This window comes from Gymnoscopelus microlampas, assembly GCF_963454915.1.
Source record: "Gymnoscopelus microlampas genome assembly, chromosome: 1".
In the NCBI taxonomy this organism is placed as follows: Eukaryota; Metazoa; Chordata; class Actinopteri; order Myctophiformes; family Myctophidae; genus Gymnoscopelus; species Gymnoscopelus microlampas.
Window position 1 is genome coordinate 8869164 of NC_139962.1, and position 23135 is coordinate 8892298.

At 42.0% G+C, this 23135-nt stretch overlaps 1 protein-coding gene across 1 annotated transcript in view; it reads right to left on the reverse strand.

The window, feature by feature from the left end:
* The window catches only part of LOC311042652 (leucine zipper protein 2-like), a gene marked incomplete at both ends in the record, with an annotated part of 179641 nt that overhangs the window by 49670 nt on the left and 106836 nt on the right, over positions 1-23135 (reverse strand). The window contains 3 exons of the mRNA XM_084053520.1: positions 2488-2569; positions 7110-7180; positions 10232-10349. Of these exons, the coding sequence (XP_083909646.1) occupies positions 2488-2569; positions 7110-7180; positions 10232-10349 (271 nt within the window). The remainder of the gene's footprint in view (positions 1-2487; positions 2570-7109; positions 7181-10231; positions 10350-23135) is intronic.

A 23135-nucleotide genomic window follows, 5' to 3' on the forward strand; every position in this document is an offset into this window, starting at 1 on the left:
ATATATAAATCTTTGGCCTACAAATATATAAACCTTCCCAAAGTAAAACTTCTTTGGTAAGTATATTTGGTACCCAATATACTTCTAATATCTGATAATAATATCTAATAATGTGATCCTGATAGCATTATTGCGGACGCATGCGCTGTTGCCCACTACAGACGAACACCAAAACACTCGCCCCAAAACAGTCACCCCGGGGAAATCCGGTGATATTCACCTGGTATTCCTAAACGTAACCTCATTAAACTATGCCTAAACCTAACCTTATTCCTAAACGTAACCTCAGCTAAACTAATAATATGGCTAACCCTAAACTTATTTCTAACCTTATACTCAGTAAAACAAATACAGGAATATAAGAACCGCTGGTCCGCGAAAAGGAATGGGGGCGATGGTGTTTTGGGGCGAGTTATATCGACAGCTCCGCAGCTTGAAGTTACAAGCGATTTTCTCCGTGGAGGAGTAATTAAACACCAAACTACACGGGTGATGTTGACACAAACAAACTGGAGTGATTTAGAAGCACTTTATAAGAAAACGTACACTTAAGTGGATTCAACGTTAGTAGGCCTGTATGTGTTTTATTGTTGGACATGCGGCAGGTAATAACATGGGTTTTTGACAGCCCCATTTTTTCCCGTTTTGGCGCATCTGCTGAACGCCGTATCGGCCCGTTCCTGACTGAGTACCAGCCAGTACATGTGATGGCCGCATGAAGACAAAGCCAAACATTTGCATTCCTATGGGCGAGGGTCGATTGGCTGTGCCTGCGACAGACTATGAGCTCAAGGCAATGGCAGTGGGGGGGGGGTATTTTTCACACAAATTGGGCCGAATTGCCAGGGTTGATAAACACTGCCCTAGACTGTAAAAAAAGAATGGACAGCGTTACGCCCATAGACTGTACAGACTGTAAATGCTATTGGTTGGGACCAGAGCGGGGGTGGGGAATGAATGCTATTGGTTGTGTAGCTTGTCAATCAAAGCATCACAAGGTAGCCACGCCCCTCCTAGAGCATACCCTACTTTATCATCAATTTTAAAATAAATGGGACCATAATTTACCAAAACGCATATCATGGTGATTGAAAGAAGACTTTAAACTAGCGACTGGAAGCATATAGTATTTATGAAAATGTTTATTAAGGTAATACAATCAAGTTTAAAAGTTCGGCAAAAACCCATCCGCTTACATTGAGAGTTATTTCTTCTGACACCAGCAGGGGTAAAACAGCGAAACTACAGGCCATTCATATGAACGGTCACTTCTTACATAGACTCAATTTCAAAGGCGGATGCTGGGCCCTTGGTGTCTCCATCGGAAAGGCCAGTCCGGTGGCACCGATTGGAGAGCAGGGAGAACAGGGTTCACTCTCGATCTCGGGTGTATACCTGCCGTTGCTGTCATGCAGAAATCTTGTATCTCCATGTTTCAACTTTGTACATTTTTTTTTTGGGGTGAATTAACGCTATGGGACAGTTCAGAAACCTGCCTACCAATGACATCATCGGTGAGGATTCCAAGCTTATAGAAACTGCAACCTTTCTCTTCTTGTAAAGTTAACATACTGAAATAGAAGCCACTGATGTTGCATTAATACAGATTAAAAAAAGTTTTGAAATGACCAAACATGCCTATTGCCTATACCGATGGTGTTGCTGGCCTGGTAAGCAGGTTTCTAAACGGTCCACAACACTTCTCGGAGACAGAACGAGTAGACAGAAATAATGCCATCTTATAGCCTAATGAGCATTAATGAGGACCAATTATAAGAAGTGGAAAATGGGTGAAGTGGTCCTCTATATCAATTAGTTTGATTATCTGTTGCGCTCCTAGTAAAAAAACAACATTTCAACAGATTGAGGAACTCAAATCTAAAAGTGATTCATGAACTGAAATGTTTTTCTGAGTAAATATTTGATCAGTAAATGGTAAATTTATATAGCGCTTTTATCCAAAGCACTTTACATAGATTGTGCATTACATTCACACACACATTCACACACCGATGGCGGAGGAAAGCAGGTTGGTGCAAGGCATCGGGAGCAATTAGGTGTTCAGTGTCGAGGACACTTCAACACTAACTGTGGGGGAGCCCGGGATCGAACTGGGAAACCTCGCCGTTCCCATCAAGCCGCTCTACCGGCCACTCTACTCCTGAGCCACTGCCAGTCTATAGAGGCCCAGTACCATTAGGATATTAATGTATTTGATCAATCTTGTTCCAGAGCTTCCATGAGATGCACTTCCATCTCACATCAGGCTCTAGCAGGGAGGGGGCTTAAGACACAGCGTTCCATTTCTGTCCCTTACGATGAGTTCTAATTAAGTGGCAGCAGGACCAGGGAGCCCTGGAGAGTTGGCATCTGTGATAATGAGCCTGGATCACTGGGAGGTGATCTGGCTGACAGGTGTGACAGGGACGTGGGGGTGGGGGGTGCAGTATGCTGACGGCCAGGTCAGCATGGGTGTGTGTGTCTTACCGTGGCCTGCTGCTTCTCTGCTCTCTCTGTGGCCTCATCCAGCTGCTTCTGCAGGGCTGCCTGGAGGGATTTCATCTCCTGCCTGTGTCCAGTGAGAAACCCTCAGTTAGCACATATTGTACAGTACAGGAGAGCACATGCAGTACAATACACTACAGGACAGTACAGGACAGTACAGGACTGTACAGGACTGTACAGGACGTTACAACCCATTGCACACCTCTGCTGTCCAAATATTTATTTGATTACACACAAGGTGACATTTCAAGCATCTTAATGTACAGTAGCTCTTCCTCAGTTAAGACACTCGAAACGTCACTTTGGTAATCTAATAACTTTACTATGGGAGCATGATCCGGTTTGCAGAATTTTCTATTTTAACGTGTTCTTTAACCAGCGCTGGATTTTTTATATTTTATATTTCCATGCCTTTATACTACGACTAATAATAATAATTAATTTTATTCGGAACTCACTTTACATTTTTGCAAATCTCAAAATGCTACAGGGTTTAAAAACATGGCATAAAACAGCAAAAGAAACCAAACAATTACATGGGACCTTACCAGGCTAAAGGGTCAAATAAAAAAATAATCGGTAAAATCAGGGCATAGGAATAAAATGGCCCAAGAATAATTAAGAAAACGCTTTGTTAAAATGGGTGTTTTAGTCCATTTTTAACTCAATAGGTGCCAGAGGTTCATTGAAACAGGGTACATCTAGTGCCAGCGATCTCACCGTTTACGCTGCGCTGTTTAGAGCTGTAGAATCGACGACGAGCACCCATATGTAAACAATGGATGCGTGTACGATGATGGATGGTCCTGGAGGGCATTCCACAGACATGGGGCTGTCGTGCAGAATGCCCGGTCGCCCATGGTGCGGAGCTTTAGGGCGGATTCAGACTGGGTCCGATTGATTCGATCTGTTCCCGAGTACGACAAACATCGCAACGTAACGTCTGAAATTATCGCTAGACAGTGGCGTCACTGACGCATCCTTGCTATCTTAACAGTGATGTCACGGACTAATCCTTGGTATCTTTATGCTAGCGGCAGTGCTCGCTACTCATGTGTTTTTTGTGTATGTTTTTCCACGACCCACGCTACTCAAACACTAGCGTGATTATTATTTCTTGTCAACATTCAAGTAGAACTATGAGAAGTCATTATATAAATGATATATGATTAGCTGTCCACTTCTTTCTATTGGTACAGATGGCTTCACATTGGACGCATCAAACGGACCCCAGACTACCCCCCATGCGGTCCCGGGTACGGTACGGTGATCCGGTCCGGGGAACGGTACGCAACGTTCACACTGATGACAACATCTGCCAAGTGGTCCAGGGTGCGCAGCCGGGACCAGAGTGTGAATCCGCCCTTGCTTTCTGCACTCCAAATAAAGGGTGGAATGGGGAGCTGGTGTTTGCTGGTGTCTTGCTGCTAACAACCATTCCAAACAAGTAAGACTCCACAGGGGGGTTTGGGAGCAAACAGGAAGGCTTGCGAACTGCAGCATGTTTGAATTTTTGCTCTGATTTCATGACAGAGTTCCGACCTCACGCATATTCGCTCATCGGGAAATAACAGAACTTATTTGTTTGTCTGCATAACTCGTAGTGTGAGGACTGAGTCGGGTCAGATAGAAAGCCCAGCAGAGTTTAGGAGCTGCTGCTTTCCAGGCTGTGAAGTAAAATGCTGTATGGTGGTTGGTCACCATATAACCCTGTTTGAAATGAAAATACAACAGCTGACTCTGGACCTGTTATTGTCTGCATGTCCAGTACTACATCACACACAATTACTGTATAATGTTAAATTTGCCCTTTGAGGCTAATTTATTCTTTGTCACTTAGTCGATTAGCTCAACATTCAGTTGAAAAATGCAATATTTACAGTACAACCAACAATAATAACAACAGTTAAAAATCTGTTGGCTAAGCTATGTCTTGTTCTACTGTAGATCCTGTAAGCTAATAATGAAATGATGTGGCTGTATTATGAAGACATTGGTCTATAAGTATTCTTAGCACTTCATGCACAGACTCCATTGAAGCCGTGCTGAAGACTGGCGCTGCATTCATAATGCTTAAGACAACCTGGTGATGATAAATGCATCAGAATGTAATGGGTATCCTTGTACTACGACCTGGAGAATGCAATGGGTTTCCTCTGCCACTTGATGCTACTGTGAACAGATCACTGCACTGCACGTAAAGCAGCTGAGTGATAGCTGATAGTTGGAAATGTAATTTATTATGATATAAACCCCTTGAGATGTACAGTAGCATCTCATTTTCAGGGGGGTCCCACAGGTTACATCTCATTGTTCCGACATGTCATTACTAACCCTATCCCTGACCCTAACCGCACGCGGAAGCCACGTAGTCGGAGTAGTGGGATGTCGGACTTATAAGCAGCCACCGTCCCACATAGGGCTCGATTTGTAAAAATAATTGGGTATTTCCTTAACCACTTAATATAGTTCTTCGTATGACAAGGACCAAAAATAGCCTATACGCTATATTTGCCCAAAATAGGGACCATGGTTAATGTGGTTAAATTGTGATATTTTCTAACATAAATATCAAACATATATTCAAGGACCACCCAGAATGAAATGTATTTAGCCATCTCAAAATGTGCTGCTCCAGGGACCCCAGAAGCACAGATCGGAGTTAAAAATGTTGCTTTAAAACAAGCTCATAGCGTGGCTATATGAGCTTGTATATCTGCTATTTTTTTTTGAATAGCCAAAAAAATCTTAAAATGACACAGACGGCGCCTTACCCCTTATCCCTAAACTGTTTTGCTATTTTTAACTGTTTTGAAAAACATTTTAAACTAGCTCAAATAGCCGATCTACAAGCTCACAACGCGTCGATGTAGATCGGCTAGTTGAACTATTTTAAAATGCTTTTCAAAATAGTCAAATATGGCTAATAGGTTTAGGGATAAGGGGTAAGGCAAGATCATGTAAGATCATGCAAGGGCCCACGTGGTCTCTCGTGCGGGATACCCGTGTTTGAATACTGGGTAAGACAAAAGTTATCGAATGCAGCTTTCAGATGTGTAGTGCATTGCATTGTGTTAGAAGTACATATCCATAGTTATGCATGAAATCATTGTTCAGAATACTGTACTTCAAAATGGACCTTGTAAACAGTTACATCTGACCATGCATTGTTAGATGGTTCTGCAAAATTCTCAGGTTTTCTCTTCTTCTTTTTTTCATTACCACCACGGAGCAGGCTGTAATTCAGCTTGGTCAAAATGTAAATGATTCGATTCCACACTATTTTCTAAGAACCAACACATACATGTGCTATGTGGACAATATATGAAATATAGCATCCCATCTGTATAGTATTTAGTCATGGAACACTTCCACATTTAGAAATGTCACATTTTGCCCGTTCTACAGATATTACCTTTGATAAATATTTCCCGTGTTGTGGCACCACACTCGCAACGAAAATTATTTTCAGAAAGCAATCAAAAGGAAGTTAAGAGCTGTCGAAAGCAAATTATTTGCAATAAATCAGCTGTCCGCACACTGAATGATGGAGTCGCTCGGTAATTACACTCGACACGTATTTAAGTGGAGCCTTTAAAAGCTGTGTCGTCAACAAACGCCTTTAAAAATAAACCTGGAGCTCTCAAGTGCTTTGGTAAGCAGTGTTCAATGGAGACGCTGTTTTCATTGACGTTGTTGGATGATGCTTCATTTATACTTTGTGGCTGTAAGCTTGCGAGTCGTAACGAGTCACGGATGCGACACATTGTAAGCAGTGGTAAAAAATAACTAAGTATATTTCCTCAAGTACTGCACTTAGGTAAGAGTTTTGAGATACTTTTACTTACTTTGTTTGTCCATTTTTCAATACTTTTTCTATTTCTAATCCACCACATGTCAGAGGCACGTATTGTACATTTTACTCCATTAGCTTATATACGTCTGTATTTTCAGTGCATCACACAGTGACACAATGAAGTATAGACTGAACTTATGCCAGCGCTGCCATGGGGCCCCTGAATGATCTATGTTATTGATCGGTTATCAGGATATTGCCCGCGAGAGACTGGAGGCCTGGACCTCAATCAGAAGCTGACATTTCATATGAGTGAAAAGGCTGCAAAACGTCCCCTCCTCATTAAAAGACTCATTACACACAACATTAATCAGGCAATTATAACTGCTGAACAGGTTTTAGCGAGACACTTAAACAGCTGGCTTGTATAAACACCAACTATATAGAACTGTGGATGTGCTCATGTTGCATGCGGCCGGGGGGGCATTTTCAGTATAAATGAGTGAAAGATTATCTTTGGGTGTCGTCTCACTGCATGTGGTCACACAATTATCAACATTCAGCTGTGGCTGTTTGGATATCAAAGTATTTGAATAGAGGTGTAAATGTTACCTCTGTTCTCTGGTCAGTTATAAAGGTGTAAATGTTACCTGTGTTCTCTGGTCAGTTAGAATAGAGGTGTAAATGTTACATCTGTTCTCTGGTCAGTTATAAAGGTGTAAATGTTACCTGTGTTCTCTGGTCAGTTAGAATAGAGGTGTAAATGTTACATATGTTCTCTGGTCAGTTATAAAGGTGTAAATGTTACCTCTGTTTGTGGCTGAGGTCCAGAATGTGTTGAACGTCCCGCTTGGCCACAGAGTCATCGTTTTTCAGTGACTGTAAGGAACAGAAAAACACAGTTAAAACCTCAGTGTTCATTTAACCACTGAAACCCTATATACTTAGCTGACCGGAGTCCCCAGGGCTCTATGTCAGGCTCCCTATAGCTTTTCTCTCTTCAATAGCTATCTTTAAATCAGCTATTTGGGCTGAATGTCAGCCTTAGAAAAGAGACAGGATTCATGTGGTTCATGTTGACGCACAATGTGTCACGTTGTGAGAATGTTGTGAGTTAACTTACAGTAGTGTAACTGAGCCCTGGAATAAGTGTATTTATTGTAATAGGATGAATATTAAAATACATAAATGTAATATTGCACCATTATGAAAGTGTTTATTTGCACTAGAAGAGATGACAAGGCTTTTTATTCCAGGAAAATGACTCACTCATGCATAAACTCACTGCAGCTAAACAAGTTATTTCAAAGCACGTGGATGCAGAGCTGTTGAGAAAAGTATCACTATCACTGTGCGTGCGTGCGTGCGTGTGTGAGAGATAAAAGATAATGACTGGAGAATGTATGGTGGTCATTCTTGTGAAACATTGAAGTGTTCTTTTTTATAATGAGACAACTGAAAAAGATGAATCTCTCCACAAAAAGCTACATGTCTAAATCGCTCCTACAGTAATCAACCCTGTGATTCATGTGGGAGTAATTTGCATAAAATACAGTGAAACATTGCTTCATGTCATTCACACCTGCAAAGTTATCTGAGCTTGCGTTGGTGTCCTGGAGAACACATACACTATATTATATCTGAACTACAGAATTCATTTTAATTGTCTCAGGGGTTGTAATAAATGCCAGGTTAATAGACTCTGCTTCATTTTTACCCAACAGATGAACAATATGATATGGTATTCTGTAGGCAATAACACCTTGCTGATTATTGTCTCCGCCAGGCCGAAGGCAGGGCCGAGACTATGTTTTGCACCCCGGCACTGTTGGCCCGGTCGCTGCAAAAATGTTCTAATCAGCCTCATGGTGGCGCTATACCAGGCCGATTCACATTTCTACCTATAACTGCACCTATCTGTGTAAAACTTTGTATGTGCACTCCCTAGAGGCCAAGGAAAAACCTTTGCCCTGCATTTTTCCCATCTGCCTTTTATAGCGCCACCAGGAGGCCGACTTTTTTTATATTACTCCTTCAGATTTTTTCCAAATTTCACACAAATCGATAAAATATGATATCTATAGTCATGTGATCGTATACTGTAACGGAATACTTTTTTGGGTAATGGAGTAACCTAACGCGTTAGTTTAGCAATTGGAGTACTTCGTTACTAGTTACGTTTTCAAATAAGTAATCCGTTAGTTCTTTAAAAGATGTCCCTCATATAAAAAAGAAAGCCCCGAGTCATATTTCCTCCTGATTTTGCCAACACGGAATACACATACTGAAGAAAGGTAGGTGTGTGTGTGTGTGTGTGTGTGTGTGTGTGTGTGTGTGTGTGTGTGTGTGTGTGTGTGTGTGTGTGTGTGTGTGTGTGTGTGTGTGTGTGTGTGTGTGTGTGTGTGTGTGCGTGCGTGCGTGCGTGCGTGCGTGCGTGAAAAATGGGTTCGAAAATGGGTTTTAATTGTCGGTAACAGAAAAGTATTCTAACGAGTTACCTTTGTCAGGGGGTAATCCAGTAACATAACGGATTATTTTTTAATGGCAGTAACTTGTAACTTAACGAGTTACTTTAAAAAGTAACGTTACCCAACACTGCTCACAGTACTATCAGTACTCACAGTACTAACAGTACTCACAGTACTAACAGTACTCCCACAGATTTTGTCCAAACATCACGCAAATCGGTACACAATATCTCTATAGCCATGTGATCAACACGGATATGTCCGGTGTTCCACATCCTGATTGGCTAAGAATGGCTTCCAAAGTTAGCAGGATTGCTTTTTCTTTAACAAAATACCTCAAATCATGAACGCAGCGTGCGATTTCGGTGATAATTTGCCTGTTATAGTGCCCCCAGCAGTTCTAATTTAGCAAAACACATATTTGGAACAAAATGCCTCAAATCATGAAAGCAGTGGTCGATTGGTGTGAAAGGCCTAAGAACAAATGGCAGCCTTTTCACATTGACCTATTATAGCGCCACCAGGAGGCCAAAATAACCTACCTGACCTGGCGAAGACCTGTGCTCCGAGGAGCACTTTTTCTAGTTCATGCCTAAAGCTATAGCGAATGAACATAAAATAACATCATAAAATAATTGAAAATGCAAATATAACTGAGAGAGAGAGAGAGAGAGAGAGAGAGAGAGGGAGAGGGAGAGGGAGAGGGAGAGAGAGAGAGAGAGAGACAGACGTCAGTCCTCTGGTCAAAGCAGGCCAGGATCAGGACCATGGACAGAGTAAACATTGTGAAATGTCAGGGAAACCATTCTGAAAGTCTAAAATGTTGTAATGTTCTGTATGAGCTTCAGGTTGTACAGACATTAGTTTCAAGTGATGTAGAAGTTTGGGTTTTACAGCTACAAGGACGTGACGTGAGTCCAAACATTCTTTATCAGTTCTCCTGTGCTCCTTGATTCACTAACTGGAAGTTGTTGTCACTCTCAATTCACTGTCATTGTAGGGCAGTACAAACTATCCTTTATATTCGTAGCAATTACTCTATCGATTGCTTTATCCGAAATCGGATTCTTTATTAAAGTATAAAGTATGTACGCAGCTCACAATCTACGTATCAATGATTGCAGATTAAGGCTTATAAGCCTCAGAAAATTTATATAGGTTTCATTACTCGTCCTGGTGAAGTGATCCATATTTCTACCATGAATGACTTATTCAGCCAGCTGAGCTACAGATCTTATTAGTGTCCCACCTCATAACAGGAGAAGGGATCACCAAATTGCAGAACATTTTCACTTCTGTGTTTCATAATCACATCATTAAACTGCAATCAAAGGCTTCAGGAGTCATTTCTGATGGCAAAAAGAAAAAAAGAGGATGTGAAATTGCCTCCAGGTTTAAATGGAGCCGCGTGGCCCCTTTAACATTCCTGTGATGTTTCAAACAGAAACAGTAAGGTTCTCACCTGAAGGCTGCCTTTTATGCTATCCAGCTCCTTTGATGTCCTGGATAGTTGGTGCAGAATGCCACTCCTTTCACCGAACACCTCCTTCAGCTTCTTTTCAAGACCCTCATAGCTTTGTGAGAGAGAGAGAGAGAGAGAGAGAGAGATGTTAATTGGTCCTTTTTGGAAATTCATTATTTGCCGTACAGCGATTGTCAGACATAAAGACAAGAAGCAAAACAATAATTGTCCTATGTACCACATTACATATCTCTGAGTTTTTTTATAGAGCGTGCCAACTCGTCGTCACCACGGGGGGGCGCGGCATAGTAGCGCAGACATGTTTGTTCTGGGCAATGTTAAGTCAACCTGGTTTATACCCCGCAAAGATGTCCGCTGCTACCAAAAGACACTTGTTGACGCCCCCTTCAGGATTTTTGGCACGCTCTATATAAGGTACAACATCCTCATACAAAGACATTTGGCGTCAAACTCTGTTCGCAACACTACCAATAAGGCGTCGCAAGATAGCAAGATAGCAAGATAGCAACTCGGTCACGGGAACGCCCCTTGCACGATGTTAAATCAACCAAAATAGTGGGTAGTAGACTTGGCCGCAAAATAGGGCCCACAAAGTTGACATTAGCATTGATGCTTCATTTACAAACTGTACACCTAGAAACCGTCTACAGATTGAACAGGGAAGCCAGTCACACAGTTATTAGACTGTCTTGTTGTAGTCATTGCAGCAACCTAGCTTGTAAGCTACTAAGACACAGACACGCACTTATGTATTGAGCCATCCATGCTCCACTGTTCACTGTGTCCCCTCAGCATCAGCACTTCTCTATTACACTGCAGGACCAGCTGCCTGATATAACCTCACTGCTGGGCACAAACCTGCTATCTCCATGTTTCAACTTTCTTTCCCGTAAATTAATGCCCACAGTGAAGCTCACAACGCGTTGCGATGTGGTTATTTATGGGTTTTATTAATTTTTAACAAATGATTTAACGAGAGTTTATAACTAAATAATAACTACATTGGATCAATTTTCTCCTGAAAAGTAACACTTTTGGACAACCATAACTATGACTCCTACTGTGACTCCAAGGCTAGAGAAATGTTTGGCCTCAATAAGTCCATGTATTATGTGTCAGATCCAATAAATGATGCCACCACCACATTGTGGGAGAGAGAAAGATCATCTTTTGATAAGTTCCACGAGGCCGCCCTGAGTGGGATGACAGAAATAGCACTGGCCTGACATAAAATATGACATTATGTGATTGCAGAGATACTTTTATGGACATAAGCCTGTTTGTCAGGCAGTGAAGCTGCTCATTAGCACACATTTTCTGACATCCAAAAAGGGATCTTTGTTAGGAGGGAGGGAGCCAGAATCCTAGCCTCTTAATAGGTCACAGTGTAATTACAGTACACAGCTGGTGTCATTTTTGGCATTAATGGCCAATTTGCATTACATCTATTAGGGAAACAAAGTAGTCTTTGCTGTGCTCTCCTTGTCTGGTGATACAGTAGTCATTTCTGTGTCAATGGACCTCAAGTCACAAGTCTTTTTTGGCATTAATGGCCAATTTGTATTATCGACTTTTCACTGTTTTCTCGTAGTCTTGTTATATAGTAATTTCTGTGTCAGTGGACCTCAAGTCACAAGTGTTCTTCATTTCACAGCCAGAGACAAACCTATTCCATGGGGTAATGAATGCACTGGCCCTCTTTCCCTCTGCTGCATCAACCCACAATAAATTCCCCACTGATGCCATATGGTGGCAAGTCATGTGCAGGATGCAATATGCAGTGTTATTTATATCCCAGGTGCTGCTTTTCTCTCAGTGATTTATGTGTTATTGTGTTGATCTGGTGATGGGGATTCTGTCACATGGGTTATTCCAGGTTCCTGCAGCAGGGACCAGGTTAACACAAACCAATGAATCTTTGGATATAACAAGGTAGCTGCACGGTCAAACAATAGTTTAACCACATTAACCCTACTGTTCCTATTTTGGTTTTATGTCAACATTCTAGGACTATAGCATACCTATCCTGGGCATGCAATAATAGGTGAACATTCAGCAAAAATAGGCAAAGAGATTTGCTGTAGACTAGAGGGAAAATGTTGTGAACTTCTAGGTCTGCCATCATCGTATGATGATGTATAACTCAGTTTTACGTGGTTAAATCTCCAGTGTAACTCTGTTCCTTCAACACAGAGTTAAACTAACGTTCCAGATGTGACTGATTGTGTAGGCCACAGTGTTCCATCTATACATCTGTGTAATGATTTCATAGTTTGAAAGTGAAGAATGTAAGGATTCATCAGCACTTTGACATGGAGCTGTAAGTAGTTTTTAATTGAGTGGGCGAATAACATCAATCAATCATGACAAGTGCTTCCTCAGTTTGTCTATTTGTTGTTCAAGCTTTTAGAAAACATCTGTGACAATCAGACTGTCTGCTTGCTGTAAAAAGAAAGATCAATTTGATTCCATTCCTTCTGATCAGTGAGCCTTTCTTTTATATGAAGACAGGTTGAAAATGGTTGAGTGGTCCTTTAAGTATATAGCCTGGTTTGTCCGTATATTATTTATTGTCTCCGCCAGGCCAAAAGGCATGGCGAGAGAGTATGTTTTACCCCCTGTCCATATGTCCGTTAGCAGCTAATCTCCGGCACCGTTGGCCCTGTCGCTGTGAAACTGTGCACACACACTCCCTGGATGCCGATTCAGAACTGCCCCAAATTTTTCACATGGGCCTGTTATAGCGCCACCAGGAGGCCGATTTGTGCAAAATCCATTTTTGTACTCCTACAGATTTTATCCAAACATCATGCACATTGGTACACATCATCTCTACAGTCATGTGATCAACACGGATGTGTCCGATTTCCCATATTCCATCCTGATTGGCTAAGGTTGGCTTCCAAAGTTTGCAGGAAGAAATGCCACCCTTTTCACAATGGCCTGTTATAGCGCCACCAGCAGGTCTAATTTAGCAAAACACATTTTTGGAACAAAATGCCCCAAATCATGAATGCAGTGTCCGCTTTCCGTGAAAGGCCTAGGAATAAATGGCACAACTTTCACATCGGTCTATTATAGCACCACCAGGAGGCCACAATAGCGTACCTGACCTGGCGGAGACCTGTGCTCCGAGGAGCACTTTTTCTATTTTTTATTAGAGTATTCAAGTTATTTATGTCATATCTGTCCTGTGCTTTTTTTGTATAAAAAGCCTAAAAGGCAATCAGAAATGTATTTCTTTTTATTTTATGGTACAATGTGCAATGCCAAAAACACAATTAAGTTCAATTACTACTAATATGTCATGGTGGTGACAGCCCTAATAACTAGGAGTTTGATGTAGATATTAAAAATCTCTCATGAGGGTCATTGAGAGCATGGGAAGCTGCAGTCCAGCTCTACTCTAGATCTTTATTTGTGGTCATGAGAAGCAGGGATTGGACAAAGGATCATGTAGTCACTCCATTAAGCATCTCCACAACTGGACTTTTACCAAATCCTGGGCTTTTCTCAAAGTCTTCTCCCCTCACCATAACCACACGGGGTTAAGCGAGCATTTTGACACTTTGAGAATCCTCCTATAATTTGAGAAACCTCTGTCTGTTTGTAGTGTGTGGTGCAGTGCGTGGTGAGACCAAAACTGTTCTGCCCGGTTCTCCTCAGTGGCTGCAGCAATTGATCTGAATTTGCACACAGCCATTCACCATTACCATGTGCATGGAACAGCGAAGCCCGTTTTTTTATTTCACCAAATGTCAGCTGTTTATTAGCGTTTTTGTGTTCGCTGGCTCCCGGGTTGCCAGATCATGTGCGCATATCCCCCCACGGGTATGGACTAGTTAAATTAACTCTTAGGAACATGCTGTGCCAGTTTGTGTGCTAAATGTGTATCCTCTGGTGTTCCGGTACACATACCCCTGCATAATATATCAACCTGTATATATCTTTTTTGTTAAATCTCTTTAATGATCATATTTCTATGCAAATATGCTGCCAAGTAATGTTTGTCTCCTCTTAGTGAGGTGATGAATAAATAGGAAAAACACCTTCGCACTGACATATGAGTTCAGATTTATAAGGAGACAAGCAGCCTTTGATAAATGGTTCCCTACGTATGTTTTTCCCTCCAATAATTGGATAGACAGCATGAATATTTAGATGGAAAAAGCAGAGCCAGTGCTTTGGTGGGAGGAAAGATCTGTACCATCAGGTTTCTTCAAATGGGATGATTGAAGGGAATGGTGTTTCTGTCTTGCATCTTTCATCCAGAGAAATGTGTTGAGTATATTAGTCCTCTACCCGATCACTTACCCTCTAACGACAACACTTTTAATCTGTCTCCACACTCCTCTTTCTCCCAGAGGGTGCTAATAACCAGGGACGTGCACAGATAGACTCTAGGTGGTGCTAGAGCACTTGCCCTTTGCCCTCTTGACCAGAAGTGCCCTTTTGAAAATAAGGGGAAAAAAAGGTTTTTCTTTCTTCAGTTTACAGCAGGGGTCTTCAACAGGGGGTCCGGGACCCCTAGGGGGTCCTACAGGGGGTCCGCCAAATCTTTATGTGATATGATTTTTCTTTTTACCATAACCACTCGAAACCTAGCATCCCTTTTTCTGAGGAGAACTTTAGCCAAAAATAGCAGATCTACAAGCCCACAGCGCCTCGCGCTGCGAGGCGTTGTGGGCTTGTAGATCGGCTATTTTTGGCAAAGAGGTATAGGTGTAGAGGGAAAAAAGAGCAGACCAAGTAAATACAAAAAAGTATAATTTACTTGAGCACCTGCCCCTCAAAATGTCTGTGCACGCCACTGCCACACTCCTCTTTCTCCCAGAGGGTGCTAATAACCCATCCAATCCAAGAACGCATCTACATAAGTCTTCTAAATCCCAACAGTTTTCTGAAAACTATAATGTTGCTATAATATCAGTGGTTCTCAAACTTTTTCATGTCAAGGATCACCCAAAATTATACGTATTTGGTCACGGACCCCCATCAATATTTTGTTCTAGGGACCCACCCAGACGCAAAGATTTGAGTTACAATTGTTCGCTTTAAAAATGTTTATACAGTATTCAAAGATTTGCAAAAAATGTCATGATAAAAAAAAAAAAGCTAATCTACAAGCTCATAGCGCTGCACTTGGTGCTGCACTATGAGTTTGCATATCTGCATTTTTTTTAAATCAGTGTCACATTGTGATGCGTGCATTGTGACTTAGATCCAAAATATTTGCTACGTTTTTGTGATATTGTCATACGACGCCCTAGAACAATGCTTTGGCATTAATTAATGAAAAAACATAAAATATGGTGGTACAAGGTTTCTGCGACGATATTGTGCTGTGATTCTGACACTGTAAAGTGATTATGGTGCATGTATTATTACTATTAATGTGTTAACAAAAGCTAAAAGCTAAAAGAGCAGCTAATGCATGTGTCCATCCATTCCATGTTCATGAATCATGTCACTGATTGTAGGGGGAACGTACTGTAGCTACAAAACATTTCACAAGACAAAAACATAAACAATGTTGCTATAATTTAAAGTCATTTTAAAGAGCTGTAACGTTACCGGACTGAATACAAAATGAGCTTATTTGCTGCCATGCAGATTATTATGGACAGACTGACCGCTTTATGTGGTGCTTCCAATTTCAGGCTGGATTAATTATGCCGTTAAGGGGATGCAAATAAATACTTGTAATAAGGGGGACGGCCCCAGGCCTGTCATGGAATGAATCTGTTCCTCTAGCAGAGCATGAACCTCTCACCTGCAGACAGCATCAATCACTCATGTTTACTGACTCTTGTCTTGTATAAACAGCTCATGCAGACACCAGGGAATAATAATTGCATGCATGTCGGGGCTGTTCGATAGTAAATCTCCTTTTATTGTCTAGTGTGTGAGGACGTTCAAAGAGAACAATAGTGGGTGTTTTGCTTTGTCAACACAAGACAAAGACACTTGACACCCATGAAACACTTTGATTTGTAAATCCCACTTACACACCTTACACACGTATACTTTATAACAAACTATATAACAAATAGCGGAAACAGCAGATCTACAAGCTCACAACGCATTGCATTGTGACGCGCTGTGAGCTTGTATATCTACTTTACCTTCGTTTACACATTTTAATTGGTTTGATGTGGTTAAAGGACCACTTCACCCGTTTTCAATCTATCTTCATATAATTGGTCCTCACTAATGCTCATTATAATAATATGATACAATTTGTGTCTACCCTGTCTGTGTCTCAGAGGGAGGGCTGTCGACAGTTCAGAAACCTGCCTACCAGTGACATTACCGGCAGACAGATTTGATAATTTCAAACAAGATTTTTTTTTTAAATATACATATATAAAGAAAACCTGCCGTTTCTATTAGCTTAAATTCCCCATCAATGATGTCACTGGTAGGCAGGTTTCTGAACTGTCCACAGCCCTCCTCTGAGACACAGACAGGGTAGAAACAAATGGTAGGCCTACCATATCATACTGAGCAATAGTGAGGACCAGTAATATGAATATAGGTAGAAAATGGGTGAAGTGGTCCTTAAACATCAAACAAGTGACACAATTTAACAAATTGTTAAATTGTAATCAAACATATCAAACATTGACAGGGGGGGGGGGGGGGGGGGGGGGGGGGGGGGGGTATTAAAAGCAGAGGCATAGGTTTCCCCATTCCTCCCCAGCACAATAACCTGCCATAAAATATCCATAACATCTAAACTGATCAGTGGAAATCTCCTACTCATCCGGCTTAAAGGAAATAACATGGATAAACTTCCAGCTACAGAACAGATTTAAGAATACACCACCAAACAAAATAGCATCTCCAGTGACTCATATTCAAGTAACAGCAGTATTCAGTTTATTAGTAATCAATAAAAACAATGTTGTGATATAGCACTGTGAATAACGCTGCATGAGCAACAATGCTGCCAAGATTAGCCAATCCATCCTGTTAGCTGTATTGTATTCTACAATACATTGTGAGGATGAAATGAAAGCTTCCACAAAATGACATATGGTTTAGTGTTTCTAGAAGACGATTAGCTACAGCTGCTGCAATTCACTTTATTTGAGAGAGAAAGGACAGCATTATTCTGGACATTCTCCATAGCTGGTTTTACCTAGAACTGCATCATCGAACTGCATCATCGATGAACTTGTGTTCGTTTTACACTATGTGTTAAGTTGCAAAATATCAACCTGGCATGTACTGAGTCATATATGATCATGTGTTACTAGGTTTTATTTTAACAATTTTACAATGAAAGCATGAACACAATAGTATTGTAAAGTAATAATTGCACAGTACACTTTACGGTGCACTTCATCATTGTGACAGGTGAAATTAAAGTAGTGTAAACCAACTGCACTCAGCTCTCTCTCTCTCTCTCTCTCTCTCTCTCTCTCTCTCTCTCTCTCTCTCTCTCTCTCTCTCTCTCTCTCTCTCTCTCTCTCTCTTGTTTCTAGGAGGTAAATTGATAGAGCTGTGGGACAAGAGAGAGAGAATGAATCATTTATTCATTCATTATGAAGCATTAGATCACACAGGGAAACACACTTAATTACCTGTCTTCACTGAGTTCACTTTCTGAGCTCTGTGTGTGTGTGTGTGTGTGTGTGTGTGTGTGTGTGTGTGTGTGTGTGTGTGTGTGTGTGTGTGTGTGTGTGTGTGTGTGTGTGTGTGTGTGTGTGTGTGTGTGTGTGTGTGTGTGTGTGTGTGTGTGTGTGTATGAATACTGAGTGCGTATTTGAATAATGTGTTGGCGGGCAGACAGTGGAACATGTCTTACCTGAAATAACCTGCTTGCTGACTAAGCCATTATTATTATTGGCTGGCTGAACACTGCAGCCAATTAAAACAGAGATGGTAGGCGGTTGGCATGGCCTCCGGTTAATCATGCAAGCTGTTTAGCAAACACTGAAAGAAAAGGTCAATTTGTGCCATTTAACTCTTAGTTTTCCCACAACGCTTATCATATTACTTCCTTATTATTCTGGCCCAGACAAACCGTCTCATTCGTCCGTCATTTAAATGATGTAATTTTCCAGCACAGGAGGGTTAAGGCGTAGGAATAGAGACACTTGGCACATTAGATGAATAATTAAAAAACTACTTGCAGGCATTTTCATGCATAAGTAGATGCCAATTAATACACCTCGGATTATGACACTGCTATTCTTTTCTGTCCTACACTGTAAAATGTAAGTGTATTATAACTGAGAGCGCTGCGGTCCTCTTGTGCAAACTGTTGTGTTGAGTTAAATTAACCCTGAGGATTTGACTGTGTACATCACTGTACATATAGCTGAAGACAATCTCCCATCCACCAGCTCACATTAACATACTCTACAGTATAGGGTAATGATGCAAACTGTAGAATGCAGAACTGTATTTAATCCAACCGGAAAAGATCCACTTCACTCTTTAACCCTCTTGTTCACTGGCACCTCGTTGAAGCCCATAAAGCTTGCTTGCATGTATGAAATATGGACTACGAAATGTGAATCTCGCCTGAGCTGATTTTCTGGTCTTTTCTAGCGAAGGAAGAATGAGCATGTCAAAGAAAAGAGTCTGCTGTCTCCTCTCATATACAGTAGTGATGTTAACCTCAAATTTAAACGGTGTCTTTCGTCGCTCAATGAAAGAAACTTGTGTCAAGTGACACGGAATTAGGCTTTACCACTTAAACCCTATATCATGGTTGAGCGGAGTCCATTCAGGAATAGCTTATATTTATATATTTCTGTTATTGTGGGGAAAGCTTTCACTGGAAATAGCCTCTGTCGATCGTCTATTTTCAACGAAAGCTTTCTCCACAATACGGATGCTGCGGTTTAAGTGGTTAAGTGTCTCAAGTTGGTTTGCGGCTTAATCCATTAAGACCGGGAACGCATCTGTGTCATTTTAAATATAGCACGGCATCGAGTGCTGTGCTATGAGCTTGTAGATTTGTTATTTTTTTTCTTCTTGGAAGATTTGTGCAAATCTATGAATATATAGATATGTTTTGAAGCGAACATTTTTAACTCCGATCTGTGCTTCTGGGGGGTCCCTGGAACAACATAATTTGAGATGGGGGTACGCGGCTAAATACATATCATTTTGGGGGTCCTTGACATGGAAAAGTTGGAGCAGCACTGAAGCAACATACTGTTAGGATTTAGAAAACATTTTTGTGTACTTGGCCGCGGACCCCCATCTCAAAATATTTTGTTCTAGGGACCCCCAGAAGCTAATATTTGAGTTACAAATGTTCGCTTAAAAACAAAAAGAGAAAATATTTGCACAAATTTCCAAGATTAAAAAAAAAAGTGCTGATCTACAAGGTGCGTTCCCGGTCTTAATGGATTAAAGGAATAACGGTTGGGAACCACTGACATCATTCATCACACCAGAGCCTGCTCCCCTGAAGACACTGGAAGGTGGAGAGAGGCTGAAGCAGGTCATGGACTTTAGTACTGTATCTTGGGTCTTGGATCAACTCACATGAACAGGATGTCAAACTACAGAAGACCAGTCCCTCAAGGCCCTGAGGAACATCTGGTGATGCCTCCAACAAGTCAAGAAGGGTTAAAATCTCCTCTTTCCTTCCCTCTGTGGAGTCGTTTTTTTTTTTTGAGGAATCATGCAAGAAATACCGAAATAATGTAGGTTCAGAATCATCCGAGTCTTTGTGTCCTTTGTACTGTCCATATTTTCAATGCTTTGTTTTGAAAAATCAATAATAATATTTGAAACAGACAAGTTTCCCTGTCAGAGAGAAAGACTGAGAGGGGTATTAGGGCATGCCTCCTGGCCAAGGTTTTTGCTTTACTAGTTTTGACTGCATTCCATCTGCTCCTCCATGAATGAAACTTTCAGCTTCCAGGAAGTCTCATGCACTGAGGTTGATGCATTATCTTTTCCTATCCTTCATTTGACACATTATAGCTTCAAAATAATCACCGGGAGGTCTCATTGTCGCCAGCCCCAATTAAATCTGAGATTTAACCTTTTTTTGCCCAAGTCACACTTAAAGGGCAAGTCAAACTCTAAAGGTGCACCTGTATTTATATCCCTGCAAAATATACTTTATAGCATGTGTTAAAGTTTATTGTTATGGCATATAATTTGCCTCTATATTGAGAAATGAGCGTGCACAAGCACTTTTTGTATAGTTGAATATATTGCAATAATAATGTGTGGTTGCCACAAAATTCCGAGGAATGTCTCACAGCACACCAGTCTGCCTCTGCACAGCATTTGGGAACCAAACCACTGCTCTAATGCAATTCATCCCACACTTGTTTTTCTAAAGATGTGAGTGTTTGTTGTTCTACAATCAAACTGGACTGAATTTGAGACTCTTTTTTATTTCTTTCAATTGGAGAAACTAGAAGCTCGGCCCTGCTACGCAGGGCCTCGCGTCTAGCCCGCCGCCACGCCCACGTAGCGCCCGCGGCCACTTGGCAGCGCATGTAAGTGGCATAGCGTCATGAGGGCCAGTGGGGCCGTGGCTCGGTCAGTGAAGACCCTGTAGCGCGGATGATATGTGGCATAGAGGGGCAGATTTTAAATCTCCAGAGGAAACATCCGTGGGCTACCATTGGTTCAGCGATGTGTGCGGGCGCCCTGCGGGCCCTCCTCCTCCACCAGTGTGCAGTATTGAGAGCCCTGACGTCACAACATTTGGAGCGATGGGCACTGCACTCTGGTTGGTTAGGGTACACCTAGGGCCCAGGTAGAACCCAGTTAAAGCCTGCATGGGCAAACCCAGTTAGGACCCGCCTTGGTCCCACATAAACGTGGCTAGTTGGGGCCCACCTAAGGGCCAGGTAGAAGCGACTTATAGCCCGCATGGGCATCGCAGTTAAGACCCACCTCGGCCCCACATAGAATTGCCTAGGTGGGGCCCACCTAAGGGCCAGGTAGAGTCGGTGGGGACCCCCCACAGGCTAATGTTAAAATGGTAGCACTTGTTCCTCAACATAGTGTGAATGTGCGTGCAAAGTTGACCACAATCGGACGCTGCATTCATGATTTGCGGCATTTTGTGCAAACTTTAGATGTGAATCTTAGCCAATCGGGATGGAATATGAAAGATTAAACAGATCGGTCTTGATCACATGACTATAGAGATCATGTGTACCGATTTGCGTGAAATGTAGATAAAATCGGAAGGAGTAATGTAAAGAAATATGTTGTACATAAGGCGGCCTCCTGGTAGAGCTATAAAAGGTAGATGTGAGAAATGCAGGGGAAAGGTTTTTCCTTGACCTCTAGAGAGTGCACATACAAAGTTTTACACAGATTGGTGCAGGTATAGGTAAAAACACAAATCGGACTGTTATAGCGCCACCATGAGGCTGATTAGAAAAATCTCAAGTGGAATTTCTTGCTCGGCATAGTGGGAATGTGGGTGCAAATTTGCACGGAAAGTGCATGCTGTGTTCATAATTTGAGGCATTTTGGTCAAAACGGAGCAGTCCTGGAAACTTTGGAAGCCATTTTTAGTCAATCAGGATGGAAAATGAGAAATCTGAAATACCGTGTTTTTTTTTATGACTATAGAGATACTGTGTATCGATGTGCGTGATGTTAGGACAAAATATGTAGCAATACTGTGAGAAAATGTGTTTTGCAAAAAGCGGCCTCCTGGTGGCACTATAACAGGGCCATGTGAAAGAAATGGGGCAGAGGTTCTGAATTGGCATCCAGGGAGTGTGTGTGCACAGTTGCGCTGCGATCAAGCCAACGATGCGGGAGATTAGCTATCCACAGACCGTCGGACGGACAGGGGGTAAAACATACTCTCGCGCCATCCCTTTCGGCCTGGCGGAGACAATAAAAAAGCTAAAGTAAAGGAAAATACCATTACTGCAACAAAAGTAGTCAACAAACTATACTATAAAACATTGGCCACATTGTCAAAAAATTTAAGAAAGAGGCAAACATGTTGAAAATAGACGATCTACAAGCTTACAACGCCTCTCAACGTGAGGCGTTGTGAGCTTGTAGATCTGCTATTTTCACAATATTGACTTGTGGAACGGAGTCAAACAAAATTGGGGGGGTCCCCAGTTCAAATATGATTATTTTGGGGGGGGGGGGGGGGGGGGGGTAGCCACTGCCCTGATCGGACCGAAATGATCTGAAATTACTACATGACCATAATGCAGCCTAAACGTGCGTTGCACGGGGCGGTCCTGCCATTACGTTAGTTACTGGAGTAAGTTGCTGTGGAGCTACACCAGAAGACACACACAACATACACCATCTACAATGGACTAACGGAGCAGCAATAATAACAGTTACCGCACGAACGTGCATTGTTGACAAAGTGATTGCACAGCCGCTGCAGGCATGACAGCCACGTTAGCGTTAGCTACGGCAACTATCACAGCGCCCTGTCCGTCGTCGCTGCGACTGACTCTGGTGGCTACAGCCATAGATATATGGACTAACGGAGCAGCAATAATAACAGTTACCGCACGAACGTGCATTGTTGACAAAGTGATTGCACAGCCGCTGCAGGCATGACAACCACGTTAGCGTTAGCTACGGCAACTATCACAGCGCCCTGTCCGTCGTCGCTGCGACTGACTCTGGTGGCTACAGCCATAGATATATAAACACTACAGCAAGCTCTCTGAGATGCCATTGTCTGGGAACTGCTCTTAGCGTGACACGACCAATGAGAGTGAGCGCTTTCGTTGTTGCTAAGATACGGTGCATGGCACACGGCGTCTCTGCCCCATAGCTTGTAGATCTCACACATGATTGGCGTAGGCTGCGTTGCCGTCGACGCTGATTGGCTGCATGTTGCTGTGACGTTGAAATGGGGTGCCAGGTCTGCTTTGTGTGTAAGCGATTTTGGGCT